We start from the raw sequence: 26,409 nt of genomic DNA on the forward strand, positions 1-26,409 counted from the left end.
AGGCGGGCATCTGCCTTCAGGTGCTTATTTTATCTTGGTAATGGACATCAAGCCCAGAAAAGATCCTTTATTTCATAAGCATAGATAAGTGGATTTACATTTTGTGTCTTAGATTCCCATCAATGAATTTATTGCCTGTTGATTCAATGTAGAAGTGATGATGGCATTTCTATGGGCAGTTCAGAAAAGAAGGTTGCTTACCCATATAAGGTGGGTTTGGGTAAGTCTTGCCTAGAAGTTACAGCAACTTCATTTTCAGTGAGTTTTGGAACCCTCTTGCGTTGCCCTTCCCTGGGCAGGACCAGAGTTCAGGAGAGAAGTCACCCTCTCCATCCACACCATTTCACGCTCGCCCGCATTCTTCAGCTCTTACTCACCCTGTTCTGGACTGTCACCGCTCACCTCATCCATCACTTGCAATCGGTCTCCTTCTCCTAGAAATTATCACTAAAATGTGTGACAAATAGCTCAAAGCAGAAAGATCTGCCTGGCCTCCACGGCGAGTGGAAACCAGAGAAAGATACGGAGCACATTTGTCACGAGCTGCATTTGCCACTGGTGCTAATCTGTGAGGGCCAGCCCATCAGACCCTCGTGTGAGTCTGGGAAGGAATACAAGTTCCTCTCCCAGGGTGCTGGATGTGTACTAGAGAAGCCACGTGAGTAGGTTTTAGGACTGTACTTTTTGATGTCCAATATAGCCAAGGCCGTGAGAAAAAACCTCCAATCTTCAAAGAGCCCAGGCTAGCTGAAGCCTAGCAAGGAACGTGTCAGTTTTGGGAGCACACGTGGGGAGGCTGGTGGAGGTGTTGAGAGAGACAGGGGATCAGGCAATGAAAGACAATCTCCCCATGGAATTTTATGGTTTATCTCAATAAGGCAGATGAGAGGGAACACCAGACAAACCTCAAGGAAGGGCTGGAGGAGAGTCGGATAGTAGAATCTTAGTTGACAAATATTTATTCTTTCAATTGACATTAACACTGAGCAGCTACTAGGTGTTAGGCATGGAAGTTGCACAGCTCAGTGCTTCAGGGCCCAGGCATTGAGCTGGCTGCCCGGCTCTGAGTCACAGATCAACTCTGGACCAGCACCTAACCTTGGCAAGTCGCTTAACCTCTCTAAACCTGGTATCCTTATCTGCGAAATAATGATAATGACGGTGCTTATCTCCCAGGCTTGTGGTGAATATTGCATGAAATGATCCATGTCAAGCTATGAGAACGGGGCCTGGGACACAGTAAGCATCCATCAATGCTAGCTCTAATTCTAACGCTGACCTATGCGGCGTGGGGGTAAAAGGATAACATCCAGTCCATATCAATGAGGAATTCACTTGCGGTTACAGAAACCACATGGAAATAGTTTTTGAGGGCCTGTATCTCTTTACCTCCCACAATTAATCACTTTTCAAATTCCCTAAGGATCCTCTTCTGGAAGGAATCATCTCTTGCTCTCATCCTTTCTTATTGACATCAAGATTTCAGATTTTTAGAAATACTAGGGCCATCTTCAATTTAGTCCCAATGCACCTTTCCAGCTTTATTTCCACTCTGCTCCTGTGGGGTCCTTCCCTCCTCTGGGGAGTGGGGAGGAGGAGAGTGGGCTGCCTTTTTCTGCTGCCTTCCTTCCTGCCACAACCTTCGAATTCGTTCTCTAAACTTCATTTTCTCTGAAGTTTTTTCTCCCCCTCCCTCCTTTGTAGCCTTTGGACCTCCCTTCCAGATTTGGCAAGCTTTGCTTTTGTTAGACCTACTTCCCTACGCGCTCTGTCTCCCCTTTCAAATGCCGGTGGTGTGGCCTTTGTGTCCTTCTAAAGCAGTGGCCTTCACTGTCACGTCCCAAAACCAATCATTCCATACAGCTGACGCCTGATGTTACATATTACCACAGAAGGCTCCTGCTTAGCCTTGCCTCTCATATCGACACTATAAAGTACACCTCGTTGGTTTTGGTTACTAAGCCTAAGGTCGCACAACCTGGGTTCAACACTCAGCTCCAACTCTAACTAGCTTTGTGACTTTGGACAAGTTATTTTACCTCTCTGAACCGTACTTTCTTTCTGTCTACGATGGGAATGATAATATATCTACCTCTTTGCATTTTTGGAAGGATTAATTGGGATACTACATGAAGAGCTCGTCATGAGACCTGGCATGATAACAAGGACTAAGAAATCTCTAGAAATGGAGGAGGCCTCCTTGACACTTTTCAAGTCCTGTTGATTTTACCCGCTAAATATGTCTTGAATTCTAATCCCTTAGACTAAGAGCTACTATCATTTCTTACTTGGGTTACTAGAAAGTCTTCTGGTAGGTTCCTCTCTATGCACCCTTGCCTCCTCTGGTCCATTCTCATAGCAGCCAAAATTCTCTTTCCAGACACTGCTCTCTTACACTGATTGCCTCCTTTTGCTTAACAACACCCCACCCCCACGACGCCAGGCTTCCTTTTACTTCCAGAACACAGACTAAATTTCTTACCTCAGCCTGCAAGGCCCTGTGTGGCCAGCCTTTGCATCCTCTCCTCTCCCGCCTCACCTCCTACCTTCTTCCCTCCACGGCAGCCACACGGGCCTCCATCAGGCTCTCGTTCCCAAGGCGTCCCTGTCCTGCCCCAGCCTCACACAGGCTTTCCCTCGGCCTGAAGCACTTTTCCCTCCCTCTGGGCCCGACTGCCCGCCCCTTACAGGACATCTTTCGGTCAGCTGCCTCTAGCGCGGCAGGTTCACATTTGTCTGTCTAACTGGTGAAAGCCAGGCTCCTCTCCAGACCGCACACTCTGCGTGTCCTCTCCACTGCCACCCAAGGGCCTGACACCGGGCCTGATGCTCCTCGTGGAGCAGGTGCACGGTAAATGTTGGAGGCATGAATGAATGGATGAACGCTTGTCGGCTCTTCTCCCCCGGACTGCAGAGAAGCAAGTGGGGCTGCAGGCCTGATGATAGAGATCTGATGTCCTGTGCTCAGGCTGAACCTCGCAGCAAAGAACGTAGTTGTGTGGTGGGGCTCAGAGGGCACGGAACCGCCGTGTGCTGTGTGCACTCCCATAATGTTATGAGACGTAAGTCAGAGGGGGTCTCTATTTTGCATTTTCCTTTTCATTTCTTGGCAGAGAATAAGAAAGACTTTGCAGGCCTTATGCTGAATTTAAAGATTTTATGCCATATCTTTATATCAAAAACATCCCTTCTGTTTCTGGGAAATAGTCCTCCGTTCGTTGCGCTAGCTTTGGATGTGAACACTCCCGTTAACGGTTGAGAGGCATTTTAATGATCTATGTTTGGTGCTCCCCAGGTCCGAGACAGAAGCCAGGGGGGAAGGGGATTAGAGTCTAACACTGGCTCCGTGCCTGCTCTGGCCGTGAGAAGCATTTTAGAACATTATGTAAAAAGGAACGCAGAACTTCATCTGAAATGTTCTTACCCTTTTCAGTTTTCGGATAAAGAGCGTTAACAGGAGCCAGAAGAGGGTTGCAGCCACGCAGGTGCATGTCAGAGTGATGAGCTCCAGGTTAGACTTGTCCGAGGTTCCTGGAGAGAGAAAACCATCAGGCTGATCCTCAAAAGGCACCGGCCAACTTAAGAGTCCTTGTGATTCTAGAAAACGGGTCTGATGCCCCTACATGGTTCATCATGGCGAACGCAATCTGCTGGTGCAAGAGTTAGTCTGGGACAGGTCCTCTCTTACCTTCTGAGTCAGGCAGGGCGCATGATGTTATCATCATAAACTCACGCAGAAATGAAAAGACTTTCCAGAAATTCTGCGGTTGAGTTTGCAAACTCTGTAATCCCAGAAATAGCTAATGAAAAATCAGAGGAGAAATTTTTAAAAAGGAAAAAATTAAGACAGGAACAAAAGCCCATTAAAGTGCTAAATCTGGAATACGTGAAATCTCCCTACAGGGTTTTAGAGGAAATTCTAAAGAAAAAGAAAAAAAGTAACAAAAATGACATAAAAGCGCTCCTCTGGGACTCACAAAATGCCTCTACTTTGATTTTAAAAATAAAAATAAAACTCAAGGACTGTTAGAGGTGCCTGCTCGCTGCTTTTGGAACAGTCGGGCCAAACTGCCCACCTCCTGCTCCCCACTCCTGGCTCCGTTTCTGACCTTCACAGCAGCAGCTGACCCTGCAGGGGGGCTGGGATGCCAAGGGGGTCCTTCCCAATCGCCTCATTTCCCGGAATCACACACAGATCAAAAGCTGAGCAGTCTCTCCACCACCAAAAAGAAACGACCCAAAGCGTTCAGGAGAAGCCTCCAGAGAGGAAGATCTTTGGGATTTGGAAAGGAATGCCCCAGTGGGCCAGGACAGTGGTTCCCTACTTACAGACTCCAGGGGACAGTTTCTGGAGAATTCTAAAGTAGTGCCTCATCCTTTAACCTCATTACAGGGAGACAGAGGCTCCCTATTAAGCTGGGGAAGAACAAATGGAACTTATTCTCTTTAGAAATAATGATGTGGGGGCGCCTAGGTGGCTCAGTCAGTTAAGCATCTGCCTTCGGCTCAGGTCATGATCCTAGGGTCCTGGGATCGAGCCCTGAGTTGGGCTCCCTGCTCAGCAGGGAGCCTGCTTCTCCCTCTCCCTCTGCCTCCTCCCCCCTGCTCATGCCCTGTCTCTCGCAAATAAATAAATAAAATCTTTTTTAAAGAAGAATGATAGGAATGGTATCATTGAGCACTTATCATGTGCCAAGCAAGCCCTCAGAACCACCCCATGAAATAGGTAGCAATAATATCCCCATTTCCTAGACAAAGTGCTACATCTCGTGGGCTCTTTGTTTCAATTCAACAAGAAGGTACAGACTCCTACTGCAGGTGACAGTCAGTCTGGAGGAGATGGGAAGATGAGCAAGAGAAAGTTGTCACGCTCCGGGGGCTCACTGCCAACCTAACTGAGACGTAAGGCAAATACAAAGAAATGAGGGTTGAGGGAATCTAACGCTTTTTGGAAGAGGCGACATTTGAAATGGATGGTGGCCTACAGAGATGAGGCGGGGAGGGCACAGAGACAGACGGGACAGCAGGAGTGAGGACCCAGAGCTGGGAAATGACGGGGCGCACATGGCAATATACGGGCAGGCCGGGACCCGACTGCAGAGAGTTCGAGCATCTGTGTGAAGGGTTTAAACTCCATGCTGCCTGCGGGCGGTTGGAGCCAGTGAAGTTTCTCTGAAGAACAGCAAATGCACAAGTTAGAAAGCCGAGCCGCTTCCTTCTTCCCTCTATCCATGTGCTTCCTGCAGCCCACGGTCCCTGCTGCAGTGGATCTTTCCATCTAGAGGGGAAATGCACATTTTCTCCCCCAACCACTCCAACGCAAAGTCCCGCCCCTTCTCCTCCCAAGGCTCAGGAGATTGTCCCCTCCTGTGCTGCCAGGCTCTCACTGCCTACCTCGAGGCCCTGTCACCTGGACCACGGCACCAGCTTCTTGACCCGCCCTGACTCCCCCCAGATCTCCTCCTCGCTGAGCCAGCGTGACTTTGCTTCCGTCCAAATGCCATCACTGCCCACCTCTGCCCCCATGGCTGTCAGGATAAAAATCCAAATCTTTGGATCCTTTGTGCCCAACCTTGCTTGTCTCTTCAGCTTCATCTCCGACCATCCTCCCACTTGCTCCAATCACATCAAAATACTTGTAGTTTCTTAAATTGACCAGCCCTCTTGCACCTCCACGCTTTGGTCCTCACTGTTTCTCTACCAGAATGTAAGCTGCCAGGAGCTGTGGCCACATTCCCGTCCCCGCTCCTCGGACTGGGTGAGTGAGTGGGTAAATTATGATTGGCTTTGTCGCCCAAGAGCTTCATGAAGCTTTCAAAGGGTTCAGGGTCAAATTCCTGTTCATGGGCATTAATCCAATAAACACAGGGAACACCACCTATGTTGCAGGCTCTGTTCTAGATGCTGGTATGTGGTGGTAGATGAAAGGTATGGTCTGGAGTTCACAGTCTGGCACTCACATCTGAACAGGTGAATAGGTTCAAAGTTCCTATCCAAAGCAGCAGAATGTAGGATCGTGGTTCTCCTGTTCACCGCTCTGTCTCTGGTGTTTAGAAGAGTGCCCAGCACTGAGTAGGCATCCTGAATATAGTGGGTGAGTGAATGAATGAATGAATTTGGCTTCATTTGCTGCATTGTTAGCTTGTGGCCGTTTCCCTGAACCTCATGAGAATGAGAACAGCTTTGTTGAAGTTTCGAAGTATGATAAGTTTTTCTCTCTGTATGCATCCTCTCGACAGGAATATTGTAAGCTCAAGTTAATATGAGTTTGGCTTTCCTCTCCCATGTGAAAGGTCTAATGCTGCCCTGCTGTATTCACACACACACACACACACACACACACACACTCACACTTACACATGCTCTCACACTCACACTCTTCTCTGCTTATGCTGCAAATAAGTTTTGTGGAATCTTACTGGGACCTGCTTGGGCCATAGTGGCCTTGGGCTGTTGGGGATGCTGACAGCATCTTGAGACATGGCACTGTCTGCATCAAACCTCTGCAGAGGCCTCCTGCCTGGAATGCCCTGGGAGAGGCCCCCTCCCATTGTGGGAACTTTCCCACTGCATTCCACGGGGCAGGAAGTTGACCCCCAAAGTAATTCCACAGCCCTTACTCAGGCAAAATTCCTTTCAGTGGGACCAAATGTGTTTGTGTGCACTTACACATTTAAAGAACTCATTAAGAAACATCTTCAAGATGAACATTTATTGCAGGCGAAAGATCTTTCTAGTGTTCTATCCCTGCTTACTGAAAACTAGAATGGGAATTTAACAGGGTATCATGCAGTATCTGTGCTCTTTCTGTCTCACTTGCTTTATTTGGAAAGTAACCATTAGGATAGTCTTATGTTGAGGAGACCGACTTAAGTCAGCAACATCTCTTCATATGCAGCTCTTGGATGTTTTCTCAGAGGTCATACATCCCCACACTGGTCTGACTAGACCCAGCTTCAACAGGCTGGTGACAGCTGATGAGCTCAGTCCATGAAATGGCCCAGCTGCACATGGCAGGGGGAAAGGAGGCGAGAGGAAACGTGGGTGGGGTTGACACTAACTAGGAGTGGGCCCTGGGGCTCGGACCGTTGCGCTCATAGGCCGTGTGTGCAAGCCTGCATCAGGGCACACTGCGAGGTTATTTTTATATGGGAGAGTGACCAGACTGTGGCTCCTCTGAAGAGCTAGGGTGACTGTACTTTTTATTCCAGACTGCTAACCCTGCTGCACAGAGTCCTCCCTGTCAGTTACCCTCTGAGGCTCCAGACCACCCCTCCTGGGACAGGAAGTGCGGATGCCCCCCCCAGGGGAGGCACTGAGTCTTGAGGGGTGACGTGCCTAGTTTAGAGTCTGTGTAACCGCAGTGGCTGGCTACCCTGCCCTGAGCCTTTGTGATGGTGACGGCCGCTCCCTCTGCCCAGGCCTGGACTCTGGGTTGCGGCCGCACCCCCCAACCCTGACACGCAGGGCCAGGAAACTCAACTCTCACAGTAGAACTGGTGGTGCTTCCCAAGAGGTTAGGAAAGCTCCCCAAGCACAAGACCAGGGCCTCTTGCTCTGGGACCTGCCTTGACTTGAGATGAGCCCAAGTATCACCAGGAAAGGGGAGGAAGCAAGCAGCTATGTCTTAGATCGAGGACCCCGTGCCCCAGCGGCCTCATCCTCCACATGTGCAGGTAACAAGAGCACCCTAGCTCACAGGAGAAATGTGTGAACCTAGTGGGAGCCATTCTTTTCAAGGTTCCCCCCAACCCCAGAACTCCCTTTCCTTTTTTTTTCTTTTTTTTTAAATCCTTCTTAGTTTTTGGACTTCAAGTACAAGATAATTTGGTTTCCATCCAAACCTAGTGCATATATATCACAATTTGTCTCTTCTTTCTAAAACTACTCAGACTTTGGCCAAATACCGATCGTTTTCTACAGACAAATGGGTCACTACTTGCCCTGAGACATTTGCCTCATACCTGCCAGGGTGGCTTAGGTGTTGTTCTCTGGTTCTATCATTATTTTAATTTGAGGTAACTATTCATTTGGGTTTATTGCCCATTAAATTCTTGAGACATCAAGAGATGGGTGTGTTTCATGTTCATTTGGCATCTCCAGCACTGGCCCAGTGGAAGTCTCAATATTTATATATGGATGAAAAGAAAATCAATCAGATACACTTAGACCTGATCTTCCACATGAGCCAGTCAAGAAGTGCTACTTCATTTTATCTAAAATCCAATAACCAACAATCCAGTTAACCTTATTACATAATTTCTCTAAGACTTATTGGAATATTAAAATTGGCTCTCCTACTATTAATGAAGCTCTTTGGGAATCTTTGTACACCAGTTTGGAACCCCTCTTAAGAACAGAGAACTACTGTATTCAGATTAAATTAGAAGTAAGTTTTCAAGAATAATTTTAGGTAAAGATATTTAAAATAGCAGGGGCGCCTGGGTGGCTCAGTCGTTAAGTGTCTGCCTTCAGCTCAGGTCATGGTCCCAGGGTCCTGGGATGGAGCCCCGCATCAGGCTCCTTGCTCAGCAGGAAGCCTGCTTCTCCCTCTCCCACTCCCCCTGCTTGTGCTCCCTCTCTGGCTGTCTCGCTCTCTGTCAAATAAATAAATAAAATCTTAAAAAAAGAGAGCTTTAAAAAAAAAAAAGATATTTAAAATTGCTATTATGGGCCATCAGTTCTAGAACACATTTTTATTAAAGCTAGTAAAGCTAAATCCTTTGACCTAAATCCTTAGGTCAAAGAGGAACTTTGTGGTTTGGAACCCCGTTTGGGTGACTCCCTGGTTAAGTGTAGGAAAACTAAAATACAGAAAGTTTTGGGGAAGTTAATATGGTTTATCACATTAACAAACAATAATGTTAGCTAATGGTTAAAAAGCTTCTATTATATGCCAGACACGGGTTTGAATGTGTTAATCCTTACAACCCTGTAAGTTTGGCATACCATTATTAACATCTATTTTGCAGATGAAGCACCAAGAAGGTAAGTAATTGGCCCAAGGGTACACAGCTCAGGAGCAGTGATGCACCTGGCTTCAGAGGGGGTCCCCTGCTACCTTAGAGCTGAGAGGAAGTAGAGCAGAATGGTTCAACGTGGATCCGGTTCTCAGCTCTGCCACTCCTAGCTTTGTTACCCTGAACAAAGTCCTAAATCTTTCTGTACTTCAGATTCTCACTCGCAAGTAGAAAAAAATCCCCATTGGGTTGTCACAGAAGTTGAATAGACTAATGCATGTTGAGTGAGCATAAGCTATTAGAACTGAATTCCATCACCATTTTTTGAATTCTTGATCAAGGCCAGCTTTATGTCATTGTTTAGATTTTAAGTACAAAGGCATGCATATCCCGTCCCCCAGCCCTTCTGCGTGAAATTAGTGAGTAGCGAGTTCATCTCTCCATTGCAAGCGCTGGTCTCTCCTTGGGAACCCTTCTGAGTTGCCAACACCCAGGAGAGGAGTGACATCAATCAGCAACATCTTCATGTGAATTAGTTTATCACATCCTTCCTAGTGCCAGCAGAGCCAGAGGAGTGAATTTGGGGCAGGATTCAGGAAGAGAGGAACTAACGTGGAGGGTCCTCCAGGCTCGAAGGAGCATCAGAAAGAAGTGAAACCCAAAAGCTGGCCTGGCCAAGGGGGATAAAAGGGAGTGGCTGCATATCCAAGACAGTTTTGGGCTTTTCCTATTTCTTACTCTCAGAAATGATTAAGGAACACAGTGTATGTTTCCCACTCTGTGGGTCCTTTCCCGAAATGTGTTAGTGTGCAATTATCATGGCATAATTTTGCCAATCTCACCTCTACTGCCATCTGCCACTCCAAGCATTTAGACTGTGGGACCCTAAGGCAGTCCTGTGCATTCCATGATTTTCATATCCATCAGTCATCCTCAAAAGAATGTTTAACGTGGTATTTTCTCTTGTGTAATTATAAATGCTATTGAAGTAGTATTCCAATAGCAAAGCCTAAATCTGTTAGAAGAATGTATTTACATATACATTGTGGTTCTTTCTTGCAATAATAAAGTATGTTTTATCTCAAGTCCTTGGATGAGAATGTGCCATGCTTTCCTTGAAACCGTCCCATTGAGTTGCGTGGGCTATTGAGCACTATGTCAATTTCAGAAATTATTTTGGTTAGGAACGGTTTTGTGTTGTTGTTTTTAACGTTAGAACTTCCTCTCTGAGAGTTCCACGTGTGATCCTGTGCAGTCCAAACCAAACAAGACCTGTGATTATTTAAAGAAGCCACTCTGACTCCACAGTCCACTCATCCTTTTCAGATACAAAAATAACACATTGTTTTATCTATGAGCATAAGAATCCTTTTTCAAGGGAAATAAAAGGAGCAGACAGTTTCCTTCCTGGCTAATTCATGAACCTCTTTAAATCTGTTAAACATAGCCACAGACACAACTCATTTGCTTGGTTTCATTTCCTAAACTCAACCTGACAAGATAGGTCAGTGTGAAGGGTCTATATGCATATACTGGGAAATGAAGTCGAAAGCTAGGGGACGTTTCCTGGCCACCAGAGTGAGAGCCACCAGAGAGAGCAAGGATCTAATTTCAGTGATAAAATTATTAACCAGGTCCTGCGCTGAACAGTTTGGAAGAGCATCTAAGGATCCAGTTTTTATTCAGTGAGCCTCAAGTACATCCATCCGAGATGGTGCATCTAACTAAAAAGATCCACATAATATCCACTTTAAAAAAATCTCCTTATCCCAAACTATATATGGAGCTGAAACCTGCCTCCTTGAAATTTCGCCACCATCTCCCTTCCTTGGTTCTGGCTATATTTTCTGGTGTGTCAGAGGAGTGAAACATCTCCTCAGTCTGATGCTTCTCAAATATTTGAGGAAAACAATAATATCACTGCTTAGTTTTTAGACTAAACATCCTCATTTCCTTGCGCTACTTTATCATTACCCTATTCGGATATGGCTCCATTTATTTGTAAATGGGTACAGTATTTCAGGTGGTTTGATGATTGCAGATCAGGGAATCTGTTTTCTCAGCCAACCCCAGTTTTTAAGCAGAGAGGTCGGGTTCAGCTGTCACTGCGAGAGCAGGGGGAGAAAAAAATTACAAAAGAGAGCCAGGAAGAAGGCAGAACAACTATAAAAAGCAGACACAAGAACGCAAAAAGCATGGCAGTTGAGGACAATAATGAGTAAAAACAAAGAGCCATAAGCATGAAGTGCCCACAGCCACCTTGCAAGGCTCTATCATTTCCCCAGGTGCTATTGGAGACTCATGCCACCCGAGGGAAAAGAGGTCATGAATCAAAAGTACCAGTTCCTCAGAAAACCCAGTGAGCTAGACAAGAGGAAATATTTAAAATACCTCAACTTTGTTGTTGCCAAGGGAGATATCAACGTAGAAGGCTCACAGTTGTCTCATAGCTCACTGCCCCATTTGCCTTGCCAACCCAACAACCTCTGAGGCTTCCTTTAGACCTTGGTTCACTCCCCATGGCCTTTCTTGTCTCTCTGAACCCCCTGAGCTCTTATTAGCAGCACTGTATGGTCTGCTTGATACAAACTAGTGTTTCTATTTTATCCTTAGGAGGAGCTCAAAATTCCTCTTTTTTAAGATTTGTTTATTTAGTAGAAAGGGGAGGGGGGGAAGGGGCAGAGGCAGAGAATATCCAAGCAGACTCCTGCTGAGCATGGAGCCTAACACAGGGCTCGATCCCATGAGCCATGAGATCAGGACCTGAGCTGAAACCAAGAGTTGGACGCTCAACTGACTGAGCCACCCAGGTGCCCTTAGAAGCTCAAAATTCTTATTGGTCTCGTTCTGATTGTTTCCTGTGCACCTTAATCTGCTTCCAACCAGGTTTTGAAAGCACACTGAGGTGAGGGATCATGGTTATACTTCCACGTGCTGCACAGTCCTGGGCACATAACTAAGTTGTTGAGTTAATAACTAATTGAATTTGGCTTATCTCTCTTGCCCTAAACAATCTATTGACGTGTGTCTTTTTTCAGACATTCAGTGGTGGTTTTCTAAGTAGATCAATCCAGCAAACACATTTATCGAATGCTCAGGGAAAGAGGAGTGAAGAGTAAGCTGTGGTAAGCGTTGCGTTAAAGGTTCGCGTTAAAGGTTCACGGCAAGTACTCTGGGAGCACAGAGGCGAAAGTGATGGTAAGGCAGGAGGTCCTTTCCTCTACACCCGAAGCAAGTCAAAGTGAGTTGTCAGGATAAATAGGGTTGTCTGGGGGAGAAGGATATGGGAGGAGGGAAGGCTGTGGAGACCAAAGGAAGGCACTGTGTACAGGCAGAGGATGAGGAGGAGCAGTCGCACAGCTGGGGAGCTCAGGGATGAAGGGAGGGGTAAGCCACAAGCCTGCAGAAGGAGCCCAGGGAGGACCTTGTGTGCCTGGATGAGGATGAGAGCCTATCCAGAACCACTGCAAATTCGAAGCAGGGAAGTAACATGTCTTAAGATTAGTCATCTAGAAAGAGCACTCTAGAATTGGAAGACGATGGAAGGAGAGAGAAGTAGGTGGGCTCTTTGGGAGGCTGAGAGATGATGTCAGGAGATGACAGGGTTAGGACGTCTGTAGAGGCAGCCGACATGGCAACTCAAGTGAGAATGGTCTCCCCTTTTCTCAGAAGCAAGTGACACAGGCTGATGGAAACGTGTAGAAAGGATCAGTGGCAGCCATATTCTTAATGCTGTCTGACTTCAGAAAAGCACTTAGTGGGAAAAGGAATCACTGTAGGAAATTAGAACCAGGTAGAGAGAAAACCAAATAACAGGATAACTGAAAAAGTCTAAGAACTGAATTTTATACTAAGGCCTCAAGGACAAGTTCCTACGGCACCTCAGGGATTGGGACGAATGGAGGAAGGGTGGACCCTCCACAGGTTACAGGACATGGACTGCAGCCAGCCTTCCTGCTGACTTCGTTGTATGACTTTGGGCAAATAATTTAAGCTTTCTGGAGTGTCTGTTTTCCCATCTGTAGACTAAAGATAATACTAGTTACTTCTTTGGATTCTTAAGTTCATGGGATTAGGTATACCAGGTGTCTAGCAGTGTCTGCACGGAAAGGTACTAAATAAACAGTCTCCTGCTAAGTGCGGGGCACAGCTAAGGGATACAAAAATAGGTCAGACACAGTTCTGTCTCAAAACGTTTACAATTCAGTCAGGAAGAGAGGGATATCAATCCCCAAATAATAATAAAAAGCAGGATAAAATAAGTACAGACTAAAGATCCAAGAACCATGGTGTGGGAGGGCAGGGAAGAGAATGAGCATCTGAGTCAGCTGTTCATCCTGGAGGACACTGCTAAATTGGCCATAGGGACAAAGGAGGGTTAGCGGTGAGTCAGGCTCTCTGATGGCCAGCGTGTTGGCTCCAGTCCAGCCTGGGAGTCTCCCCAGTGCCACTGCTCTGCCCGTGGACAGCAAACACATCACAGCAGGAGGGACTATTCCCAGGGGGTAGACTTGTGGCCAATAGAAGGGTGGTGGTCCTGACTGCAGACAGAAGAAACTCACAGATGTCGTGAAGCAGGATGGCTTCTGGGAACCCCAGATCAGCCTGGCAGAAAAGGTGAAGGGAAAGGAAATAAAGTCTTTGTGGAGAGCTGCAAACTTGCAGAAATATCCCTGCTTCAGGCAAGGGCTTCTCCCAAGCCATCAGCTGCCTAGCCACTGGGTCAGACACGGCTGCATATTCCCTGATAGAGAAGAGTGGGGATGGTGGGGATGAACCACAAGGAAGGCAGGTATGGGAAGCTGGAGTGGGTCTGAAGAGCGCAGCTCTCATTTACGTTTGCCATTACCTGGCTGTCGGGTTTAGATCAGTCCTCTCATTCCTGTATGGGGCTTCCTAACTGCTCTGTGCGTCTTTTGGGGTTGTTGTCAGGACATGGGGGAAAATGCCTTCTGGATTGAGCATCTGGGACCTCCTTGCCCCTTTCTCAGATCTGCAGCCCTCCCTGGCCTGATGGAGTGACTCCCTGAGGGCCACATCTGGAGTCCTTGTTAAAAGGTAAACGAACCATCCTTTGAAGAAAGAGGTGTTAAAGAGAGACGTGCACGTAATTTTCTCCATGGCTAATTGTTTTGTCCGTGCGTAAGCAGACCAGTTGAAAGAATCCTTGGAGATGAGGACTATTTGGGAGAGAAACAGGATCATCACTATAAGTACTGGGGGAATGCTACCCTCAACTTTTTCCGAAAGTATACATCTGTGGAAGCATAGTTTCTAGATTTTTCAGGAGGCTCTCTAAAATCATCTCCTCGGCAAAGAATGGGGATGATGCTCTGTTTTAAAGGAGTCTGGATTCCCAGAGTTAGACTCTGAGCAGTGCAAGTTTCCAGAGCGGAAGACCTGATGTATAAGCAATTGCCCCGCCAGCAATACTTGCGCCTCCTGTTGTCTGGGGAGCCCCTGGAAACAGGCTACGGAACAAATTGCATCTTTTCATGTAAGACCTCAAAATGCCATAGATATTTACATCTCAAGAGGTGCCAATGTGATATTTTATGATACTGTAAATGTTATGTTTTGGATGATTCCTGGCATCAGAGGACTGAAATTGAGGTCTGAGCTACTTCCCAAATGGGAGCCACATGGCCACAGTCCTGGCTCGGATTAGACCGCTTTGGATTTTGCTGCTCAACAAACTGTCTGAGGTCTATAAAGAGGAAGCACTTGGAATAGTTTTCTCAAATGTGGTCTGTTTTTTGTGTGTGGCTTCTCCCGGATAATATTTTGCAGACTGCTCTGTGTTAAAACAAAAACAAAAACAAAAAAACAAAAAACCCCCCAAAAGCCTAGCTTGTGAAAACATTCAGGAGAGCAGCATATGTCTAACTCGTGGGAACTGGAAAAGGAAAAAGAACGAACGAGTTTCCACCGTGTGGGTGTTTCCCTCTCTCTACACCCCTCTGCCTTCTTGGATTTCTTTGTCACAAGCGGGGCCACTGCGGTCATTCTCTGCGGGTCAGTGGCGTACCCCTCTTCCAGGAACTACTTCCCTGCAGAGATGGGGTTCAGATGGTGGCTCTGGGGCAGGGGGGTGGGTGGCCCACCAGCGTCTTCCCCTTGGGCCTCGCCAGGGCCACCCCCCCCCCACGCGCCCTCCCTCACCCAGAGCCCCAGGGGGAGGGGCAAGGAGGTCAGAGAAAGGAACAGGCTGGAGGCAGCGGGAGACCGGGAGGTGGAAAGTTAAACAGGGAAATAGACGTCTGATCTGTTTCTTGTTGCTTTCTGGCGCAGCTGTTTACCTTGAACAGTGAGGTACGCCGAACTTTCCACGGACCCCTTCTGGTTGGTGGCTTTGCAGTGATAGACACCTTCATCCTCTTCTGTGACTCTTTCAATAAACAGCGTGCTGCTTCCTGGTCCTAAAATAATTCCTGCGGGGTGAGAGATGTTTACATTAGTGGGCCTGGGTGACACACAGAAACAGCTGCTTCTGTAATCCAACCCTCTTCCTATAATTATGCGTTCAGACGAGGAAATCCGAGCTCTAGGTAACCTTGGGCTGGGCTGCTCATTTGTTTTCTCTCGGTCCGCGCCGCAGAGCTCGGAGCCCAGCTCTGGAGATGCGGATCGGACCCAGGCCGTTCGCTGCGTGGCGGGCAATGAGATGGGGCTGCCGTACCCAGCTTTCAGCAGCAAATGTCAAGGCGGCAGCATGCCCAATAAGAACACTTACCGTTGATTGGCGCCTGCTGTGTGCGAGCACTACACGACACACTTTCCATCTTGACGTTGACAACCGCCCCGCAAGGTCTCACGGTCTCCCGTTTTACAGACGTGGAAGCAGATCCGGTGAGGTTAAGTAACTTGACCAAGAGCACACAGCTGGACTGAAACACATCTGTGGCCCCGGGGCCAAAGGAAGTCCTGCTTCACTGGTCGGAGAGGTGAAGAGCTGGGGCTGTGTTTTAGTCCAGGTCTTAGCCCTTCCAGCTTTGTCACTCTAGGCAAGCTACTTAAGCTTTCTGTGTTTCAGTTTCTTCAACCTTAAGCTGAAAATGCAAGCAGTTCCTACCAGGTGCACAGGAGCATGAACGGCTGGCGCAGGACACACAGTAAGTGCTCCGTCAGTCCGAGCTGAAGTGTTACTAGCGAGCATCCCGTAATGGAAGGAGCACCGTGAATTTTCAGAGCCCCAGCTTGAAGGCCCAGTAGCCTCAACACCAAGGACTACCAGCAAGTATTTATTGAGTACTTACTCTGCTATTAGTCTATGTTAAAGATTTGGAGGGAGGAGGAACGCTAAGACACGGTATCTGCTGAGGAGGGAAAATGAACTCCTCCCAAACACACATATATACATATTCTCTCTCTCTCTCTCTCTGTTTCACACATACAAGCCAGCAAACAGAAAGTGTTTCATGAATGAGTGAATAGCATGGCATACCCAGTTAAATGCAAAGCTGGTGTGGGATGGAGATCCATAAGTATAGGAATAACCTCAGGAAGGCCTCATGGAGGAGGTGGGCCTTGAGCTGAGGTTTCAAGGATTATCAGAGGTGCAGGAAGAAGGGCAGGCAAGAAGACAGCCATGCCACTGACATGAATGTGCATCGAATGCTTGTTCTGGAATAGTGATAAAATGGGCCTGGCCAGACTACAGGCTATTTTGTTTAAATAGTTTGTATTCCCCCTGATTATAAAAGACCCTCAAAAGAGAAAATTTGAGAAATATTGGAAAGCATGAAGAAAATGTAAAACAAACCTACAGTCTTTACTTCTAGATATTTTCCTTTTATTCTTTTTAAAGTGGACTTTTAACACAATTTGTTCATTCATACGAAATTTTTGAGCTCCTACCATGCATGTATTAGCCACTATTCTAGATGTGGTGATATGATAGTAAGTAAGACAAATGAATCCTTGCCTACAGAGGGCTTAAATTCTAGTTTTGGAGAATTACAAGTAAGTAATTTCAAGGAACAAAGTCTGTGAAGAAACTAAACCCGATTAAGGGGAACATGGAGGGTGCTTAGATCACGGAGGGTGCTTAGAGAAGGCTTTTTGAAGAGGTGACATCTGAGCAGAGACCTGAAAGATGGGGAAGAATGAACTGTTTGAAGATCTGAAAAGGGCATTTGAGACATAGGAAATAGCAACTATAAAGTCCCTGGGGCAGGAATGAGCTTGTTTAAGGGACAGTGAAAAGACCACTATAGACTTTAGTTAGCAAGCAGGAGAGAGGAAAGTTGGCTGGGTTCAGTCATGTATGACCACAGGCCACGGTAAGGATTTAGGGTTTTATTCTAAGCACCGAAGAAAGCCACTGGAGGATTATATCTAATTGCTCATAACTATAAATAACAGTATAATGAACATCTTTAGACATAAGGGTTTTTCTGTATTTCGGATTACTTCCTTAGGATAGATTTCCAGAAGCAGATTTATTAAGTCAGAAGCTCTTGATTCTTACAACCACACTGCCTTCCAAAAAGATTATATGCATGAACATGTCTACCAGCAAGGCTAAAAGTCTGTTTTATGACTCTTGTCAGTACTGAGCAGGATCATCTCAAAAATACAAAACACAAACCTTTGCTGATTTGATGGATGGATTTGTTAGCCATTTTTATTTTCAAAGCACCCGTTTTGAGTGGTTGACTAGAAAAGGTGAGTTCAGATTAAGGAGAGGTTTGAAATCCTGGCCAAGGAGTTTCCATTCAGTGTAGAAGGAAAGAGGGGCTCACAAAAATTTTTGAGCAGGGAAATGACATAATGAAAGCAATGTTTAAGGAAGTTTAGTCTAGCATGAGAATGCAGGGTAGACTGGAACGAGGGAAAAGTGGCATCTGGAAGTCCAGCTCACCAGCTGTAATTCAGGCAAGGAATGCTGAGGATCCAAATCTGGATGGTGGGAAAGGAAGTAGAGAGGAGGAAAGGCATATGGACACTTTGTAGAAACAACCTATAGGAATTGCTGCCTTACTGATGCAGGAATGGACAGAGACAAATGCAAGGTGATTCTGATATTCTAAGTCCAGGTAACAGGGTGAAACATGAGACTCTCCCCTGTAACCTTGGCTAAATCATTTAATGTCTTTGGGTCTGTTTCCCCATTTGTAAAATGAGAATAGTACCCGCTTTGCCTATTTTATGGGATTGCTATGAGGATCAATTGAGATAATTTCAATGAAAGCTCTGGAAAGCACACGATATGGCATACGTGTCAAATGCAGAAAGTAAAAGCATGGCTAGAGATTGGGTGGTCAAGGGCAATGAACGTTCATAGTAGCGGCTATCCTGCTACTCACCATCATCTTCATTGCAGTAGACCTGACCCTCAACCAACTTTCTATCACTCAAATCCTGGTTTAAGGCTGACACAATGAACAAATGAAGCCCAAGGCCTTGGATTTCACCCAAGGAGATGGGGCTGTAGTTGTGAAGGTGAGCAGATCATGCCAAGGATGCCGTGAGCTAACGTCCCCTGACTGTTTCCTCTTTCCGTCACATGGAGGAGGAGACGGGGTGAGAGGGTGTCCCAAGCCAAGCAGCAACACTCTTCTTCCAGACTTGCCGTCACACTACACTCTGACCAGCGCTCAGAGGTTGATGTGTCACCACCAGGAGGACACTCAGAATCCTCATCGGGCACTTGCTCATTGTCTGCTCTCACTATTTGCCTTCTCTCAGACATAGGCCAGTTACTACCTTTATTATCCGCCCCCCCCTCCCAGCCCTCAGATCTGCCCATACTTATTCGTAGTTGTGTGCTCTCGTTTCTTTTTAATGCCTTAGCTTGTTGCTACTCACTTCACATGACCCGGCCCCCTATGATACAGATGCTGTTCTACTGAGGAGCTCATCTTCTACAAAGGGCTCTCTTCTTAGTTTAACTTTTTCATTGTGATTCATTTCAAACATTTAAAAGTGCAAGAAAAATAGGACCCATGTACCCACCATGAAGATAATCAGATGTCAACATTTGGCCATATTTGCTCTATTCCCCCCTTTCTCTTTTATATGAATAAAATGTGTAGATACTTTATCCCCTTCCTTCTCCTCTCCCCAGAAGTATCACTATCCTGAAGTTGGTGTGTCTCATTCTCATGCATGTTTTTGTGCTTTTTCCACACTGCTGTGTACCTCTATAGACTACATAATACTGTTTTGTGGCTTTAAACATTCTAAATAAATGGTGCCATAGAGTATATACCTTTTTTCAACTTTTCCTATTCAGTGATGTTTTAATATTTATTCTTGCTGATACATGTAAATGGAGTTCATTCTTTTTTTTTTTTTTTTTAAAGATTTTATTTATTTATTTGACAGAGACAGAGATAGCGAGAGAGGGAATACAAGCAGGGGGAGTGGGAGAGGGAGAGCAGGCTTCCCGCCGAGGAGGGAGCCCGATGTGGGACTTGATCCCAGGACCCTGGGATCACGACCTGAGCTGAAGTCAGACGCTTAACGACTGAGCCACCCAGGCGCCCAAATGGAGTTCATTCTTAACTCATGTTAAAAAAAACTCACTGTATAAAAAAATCTACTTCTCTACTGTAAGATAGTTTTCACTCTTTTACTGTTGCAAAGAAGGCTGCAATGCACATCCGACACACTTAAATACACATGGTTATGCAAACATCTCCTTGTGCCGGGTTATACGGTACACCGATTTCAACTCTATGAACAGGATTACAAAATTGTCTTCCAAAATGTACTGATTTATACTTTCACCAGCACTGAGTAAGAGCTCCCCTTCCCCCATATACTTCCCAATACCTGGTGCTACCAAATGTTGCAACTGACGGCAACATGATGGGCATAAGATGGCATCTCTCTGTGGGTTTAACCTATGTTTCTCTGATTACTAGTTAGGTGGCACAACTTTTCCCAATTTTGTTGGCCATGAGGGCTTCTTTTCCTGTGAATTACCTCTTCATGTTTCCCGCCCATTTTTCTATTAACATGTTTGTCTTTTCCTCAATGATTCTGGGTTCTCTAGATGATTTGGATACCGATCCTTTGTTGGTTTAATATGCTGCAAGTCCTCCCCCATTCTATAAACAGTCTTTTAAACTTTGCTTATGGTGATTATTCAATACAAAAGCTTTTAAAATTCTAATGTAGTCAAATTTATTAATGTTTTCCATTATCCTTTGTGCTTTTCGTTGCTTTCTTTTTTTTAAGATTTATTTATTTGAAAGAGAGAGAGAGAATGAGAGAGAGCAGGGGAAGGGGCAGAGGCAGAGAGAGAATCAATCCTCCAGCAGAATCCAGCTGAGTGCAAAGCGCAATGTGGGGCTCGATCCTAGGACCCTGAGATCATGACCTGAGCCGAAATCATATCAGCTGCTCAACTGACTGACCCAACCAGGAGCCCCCATTGCTTGTTTTAAAAATATGATTTCCTATTCTGATTATATACTTTCTTCTAAAAATTAAAAAAAAAAATCTTTTAAAAAGATTTATTTAGAGATTTGCCATTTTTCATTTTCATTTCTTTAATCCATCTGAATTTTCTTTTAGGGAGGGGTATGTGTGGTGTGAGTTAAAAATCTGATTTTTACCCTATAAATAGCCAGTTATTCCAGCATCATTTACTGAATAATCTGTTCTTCTCCCATTGAGTTATGCTGTCAGTTCTGTCAGATACTAAGTGCCCATATATTTGTGGCTCTGTTTTTAGGTTCCCTATTTGTTCACAATGACCTATTTATCCCACACAAGTTATGATTCCTTGATAATACATCTTGATATTTGCTATGGTATGACCCCTTCTTCTTCAAAATTGTCTTGGCCCTTTATACGTCAATAAGGATTTCAGGTTTAGCTCGTCAAATTCTGTGAGAAGCACTGTTGGGATGTGGATGGGAATGTCACTGAATTTATGTACTAATTTGGGGGAAATCGTCATATTTATTTTTAGGTTGAAACAAATGAAATTGCCAATATTTTTGACCTCAAAAGTGGCTCAAAAATGGTTCCACTAATAATTATCCCCTGGAGTACCTGGGTGGCTCAGTCGGTTAAGCAGCTGGTTCTTGATTTTGGCTCAGGTCACAATCTCAGGGTTGTGAGATCGAGCCCCGTGTTGGGTTCTGCACTAAGTGCAGAGTCTGCCTGAGATTCTCTCTCTCCTTCTCCCTCTGCCTCTCCCTCCACTCACTTGCACTCTCTCTCTGAAATAAATAAAATCTTTTAAAAAATCAATATTCCCATCCAAGAATATCAAATGTCTTTGAGTTATTTTGGCATTATTTTATGTCATTTGATAGTTTTACAATCTTCTCTTTAAATATCTTTTCAGTTATATTTATTCCTAGATCTGTTGTAATTTTGTTGTTATGTGAAATGGTATTGGGTTCTCTGAAGAGTCACCCTGAATGAATTTTCTGTTTCCGTTTGGGTGTTAATCATTAAGAACTAACACGTAGAACTCACCTAGAAACATGATGCTCTACTTTGTGTTGTTGAGATGAGATCATTTAATTGTAGGTCTGCTTGCTTCTAGAGGGATCCCCTAAGTAATTTTCAACCACTAAAAACATAATTCCTATCAAAACAGGATTTATTTCCCTTTATTGAAAGAAGTTGTATCAGATTGGACCAACAGGGCACAGAGCAGGATTTGCAAGTGTGGATGTCTTCAGGGGCCAGGCACATAACATAAATGAGCTGGGGATGAGATCATGGGAGGGGGACTGTGTCTGTGGAGTGCAGAAAGCCTGTCTCCCATCTAAAGGTGGAAGGATTAACTTAGCTCCAACCAACTGGAATCTGGGAATTTGAGTCCAGTGTTGTCTTCTGAGGGTTTTTTTGTTTTGTTTTTTGTTTTTGTTTTATTAATGTGGGCTCCATGCCCAGCGTGGAGCCCAACACACTGCTTGAACTCATTACCCTGAGATTGAGGCCTGAGCTGAGATCAAGAGTCAGACGCTTAACCGACTGAGCCACCCAGGGGCCCATCTTCTGAGGTGTTTTTTAAAATTTAAATTCACTTAATTAACATATAACGTATTATTAGTCTCAGAGGTAGAGGTCAGTGATTCATCAGTTGCATATAACACCCAGTGCTCATTCCATCACGATGCCCTCCTTAATGCCCATCCCCCAGTTACCCCATCTCCCCCACCTTCCTCCCCTCCAGCAACCATCAGTTTGTTTCCTATGATTAAGAGTCTCTTATGGTTTGTCTCCCTCTCTGATTTCATCCTGTTTTATTTTTTTCCCTTTCTTCCCCTATGATCCTCTGTTTTGTTTCTTAAATTCCAAATGTGAGTGAGATCATATGATAATTGTATTTCTCTAATTGACTTATTTCACTTAGCATAATACTCTAGTTCCATCAACAGAAAAATCTGGATTTTTCATGTTAAAGCTTACGATTTCTAAATGTTGGCAACCAAATCAACTTATGTAAATTTGCTGTGAGGGCCAATAGAAGTGTGTAGGCTGGATAGAGTAGATACAACTTTGACTTAGAGGATGTACATGGGATGACACTATTATATTTAATGAAGCAAAGACCTCCATGATCTGGCCCCTGTCTGGCTTTTTTTTTTTTTTCCCCAGTTTCTGTCCCTGCTACATCCCTAAGTGTATCCTTAGTATGAGCCATCCTTGTCTATTGGCAGTTCATGATAAGCCTCCATGACTCTGCCCATTACTGTCTTGACCTGGCACTTGATTAGCATTCATTTACTAATATTTAGCTCAAGGCAAATCCGGATGCTCTGGAAAGCTTCTGATGCTCTTGTGCCCCTTCTTTGTTACTCTTGCATCACCTCGTGCATGCCTCCGCTCCAACACTTAACATTTTGTAGAAATTTGCTGACTTTCTTACTTGCCTGCTCCACTGCCTTATTCATTACTGAGCCCCAGTGTTTAGCACTATGCCAACAGACAGCAGACACTTGGCAACTGAGGAAATGGCCAAATAAACCAAGACCATGGAAAATGGAATTTAGGGGGTGAGGAAAGGAGAGAGCTCTGTAGCATTTGCTCTATGAAGCTGAGTAAGGTAGTAGTTAATGCTGACGCCCTACATACCCAGCTCTCCCTGGTCTGTAAAGTTCTATGTCAGTTAATTTTATGATCTTAAGATTCAAAGAGCTTTAGGTCCTAGAGCTTAGAAATGCAAACTCAGGTAGTTTCATGGGTCTGTTAAACCATTAACGTCAAAGGCTCAAGTAAAATTTTACGCAGATTTGTTTTTGTAGGAACTTGTACTTCAAGGAAATCTGGTGATGTCACCAGGGTAAGAACTTGAAGCATCTATCGTGTTCCTGCTGATGGGGGTTTTAGATCAGAGTTTGTGATGATGCTGGTCTATATGTTTATCCATGGGATGTAGTCTACATTTTAAACATATGAACACCCCCTTTAGTTTTTAATATTTTCAAGGGATTTTCACAATTTTATTTCCTCCCATGATACCATAAGGTGAAGGACAATCTTGGCATTTTATACATAAGCACTGCATTGTCCAGAGAAGGGCATGAAATAGAACTTTAATCCAATTCACCAGTGAGTAAATAAATCTGTAGATTTTAACCTGTTTGACTAAATTAATGCATACCATGTGTCTTCCTCCTGTTCCTTCCACAAAAATCTGACTTGTTTCCTAAATTGGCCTGCTAGTCTGACCAGTGACTCCTGTTCTGTGGCTTAGCCGAGCATCTGTACTTCTGACTTAGAGAACATGTCCATGCAATTTGGCCAAATTAGTCGTCATCATCAAAACTCTCTTCTTCAACCATCAGAGTCCAATTAGATGACACCTCCTCCGTGAAGCCCTCCCTGATCACTCCAATCAGAGGTGCCGATTTGTAGCTCATGGAATTTTATACCATTCACACTGCATACTTATGAACTGACTTGTACCTATTATGTGTAATTTTTCCAAAGGTAAGGACTAAGTTTTGCTCATTTTCATTTTCTCTAGAATGTGACAAAATGTCTGGCTCATGGAATAGGTAGTTAATAGATGTTAGGTTTAACAAAATAAAAAGTAAATTTTGTTATGATAGTGTTGGCTGTCCAACGAAATGATAAATTCTTTGAAGTTGGCACATGATATATTTTTGATAAACAGAAGCTATGAGGATGATGATGTATACAGTTGTAGGTACACGGTAAATTGTACCTGTAGATTGATACCTCTTAAAGGAATTGATTAGCTAAGAACTATATCTGAACGAGGGACCAGAAGAGCCAAATATAGATTCAAGATGGCTAATGCAACCCAAGACGACTAGACACTGGATGTCTGATTAACGTCCCACAAAGAACACAGAGGAGACTGTGTTTACCCAGTCAAACTTCCCATCCCATGGGAAGAGAAATCCAAGTTTAGTAAGCTGCAAAGACTGACAAATTTGGGGAGTGAGCAATGGTGGACTCAATCAGTGGCACTAAAAATGCAAATGATTCCAGTGTTTTCAAAGGATTGCCACTGGGCTGTTGCTTTCTCTGTTGAGAATTTTACCCTAAGGTCAAGCCACGTGGCAAAGCATTCACAGATGTAAGAAAAAAAAGTTGGCGAGCGGTGGAATAATTTGAGACATAGTGAAAACCAGCCTTATAATAATGTGTTATGTTGGAAGAGAATTATGAGATGCTTAAAACACATGGTCTAAAGGAGATCTGATGGGCAGTGTGATCCCTGGTGAGACTATTGGCTCGTTAGCCATGAAAAAGAGAGAAGAAGAGCTCTTAGAAAAGATTAAGACTGATGGGCGCCTGGGTGGCTCAGTCGGTTAAGCCTCTGACTCTTGATTTCGGCTCAGGTCATGATCTTGGGGTTGTGAAATCAAGCTGGCGTCGGGCTCCACGCTGGGTGTGGAGCCTGCTTGGGATTCTCTCTCTCTCTGCCTCTGCCCTTCCTGCCCCTGCCCCTCTAAAAAAAAAAAAGAATAAGATTGAGAACAGTGGTGGAAAATGCTGTATAATATTCCTCTTCATGAAACCACCAAATAAGGGAAGAGACATAAACAAAGGTCCTTTCATCTGGGACAATGTCTATTGCTTCACCAGCCTAACTTACAAAACTGAGTTACGAGAACAGAATGGTTTTCAAAAGCTGTCAAGAAATTGTAAACTGGTTGACATGAAGGGGTTATAGTTGAAGTGAGCACCTTGAAACTCTGCCAAACACACATGTATTTCTAAACATTTAAAACTGAAAAGCACTCTTGTACCCTTTCACTATGAACTTTGCTGTTGTTCTAATGAAGTATTTCAAGATGATTCAGGCACTTAAAAAATGTGTCAAGTGGTGCTACATCTATAGTTATACATAGTTGATAGCTAAGGTTTCATAGTTAATAGCTATAAATTATAAACACACACATGTGCATGCACACACACATGCACTCATTCCTGCTTCACTACATTCTTGTCTATGTTCAGATTGCCGTAGTCCCTCCATGAGGTTGGATGCATTTATCCTGCAGAATATAGCCATTTATCCAAAGTGGCCTTCCTGTGTATAACGAAGAGGTGTTTCTACGACCAGTTTAGTATTAGTGCTGCATTGCTTAGAGGTTAAAGTCAAGGACTTGTTTTTCCATCAGCAGAAGAATAAATTATGGGAATGCATATCATATGATAGTATATGGATGCTAAAAAGAATGAGGCAGAACATTATGCACTGACATAGAAAGCCCTCCAAGATACACTGTGATCAAAGCAAGTCCTAAAACAAACATATAGCATGATCTCAACTCATACTTATCTTAGAGATGCTGGCTTTCCCATGTAACCCCTCTCCTGGTCACTCACTATAATCTATTACCTTGTTTTGTTCATCATAGCAGTTATTACTATCTGATGGTAGGCAATATGCTTATAGTTCTGTCTGTTAAGTTTATTAAGTGGACTTTTCCATTAGAATGTAAATTCAAGGTCCTGTCTGGTTCCAAGCACCTCCTATATTCCTGGCACAGAGTTGGCTTTCCGTGAATAGCTGTTGAATGAATGAATGACTGAATCCCATTTATTTATTTGCCCCACATATATGTGTGCCCCAATTTGTATATATGCACGTATCTAGGTAAAAAAATGATAAAATTGTTGACAAAATATAAATCAAACAGTTGGCATGTGTTAATTCTCCAGAAGGAAATTTTTTATAGCTTATGCTGTTTCTGTACTATATGATCTTTTACAATGAAAATGTATTCATGTATTATTTAATTTTTTAAAAGGATAGTTTTAAAAATGAAAGCATGGGCCTCTTGACCATCAGCAAAGAGCCACTGAATAAAAGTTTAAAAGATATATATAATATTGACCATACAATGATGAAATATTTTTGAAGGAAAGTAGATTTATACTCCACAACAATTTATAATTTTGGATTAAAGCAAAACCAAAATCCATCCCATCAGAAGACTGGCCCCCTATAGTGTGTGTGTGTGTGTGTGTGTGTGTGTTGGGGTACATGATA

General features: G+C 44.4%; 1 protein-coding gene across 2 annotated transcripts in view; it reads right to left on the minus strand.

Annotated features, from left to right (window-relative positions):
• Positions 1-26,409, minus strand: part of FLT1 (fms related receptor tyrosine kinase 1) — a 173,547-nt gene that overhangs the window by 35,998 nt on the left and 111,140 nt on the right. For both annotated transcript variants that reach the window (XM_081814774.1, XM_081814773.1), the window contains 2 exons: positions 15,260-15,391; positions 3,425-3,531 (listed from right to left, as the gene is read on the minus strand). In XM_081814774.1, coding sequence (XP_081670900.1) covers positions 3,425-3,531; positions 15,260-15,391 — 239 coding nt within the window. The remainder of the gene's footprint in view (positions 1-3,424; positions 3,532-15,259; positions 15,392-26,409) is intronic.

The sequence above is a fragment of the Leptonychotes weddellii genome, chromosome 3 (genome assembly GCF_054177405.1).
Source record: "Leptonychotes weddellii isolate Sample4059 chromosome 3, ASM5417740v2, whole genome shotgun sequence".
Classification (NCBI taxonomy): domain Eukaryota; kingdom Metazoa; phylum Chordata; class Mammalia; order Carnivora; family Phocidae; genus Leptonychotes; species Leptonychotes weddellii.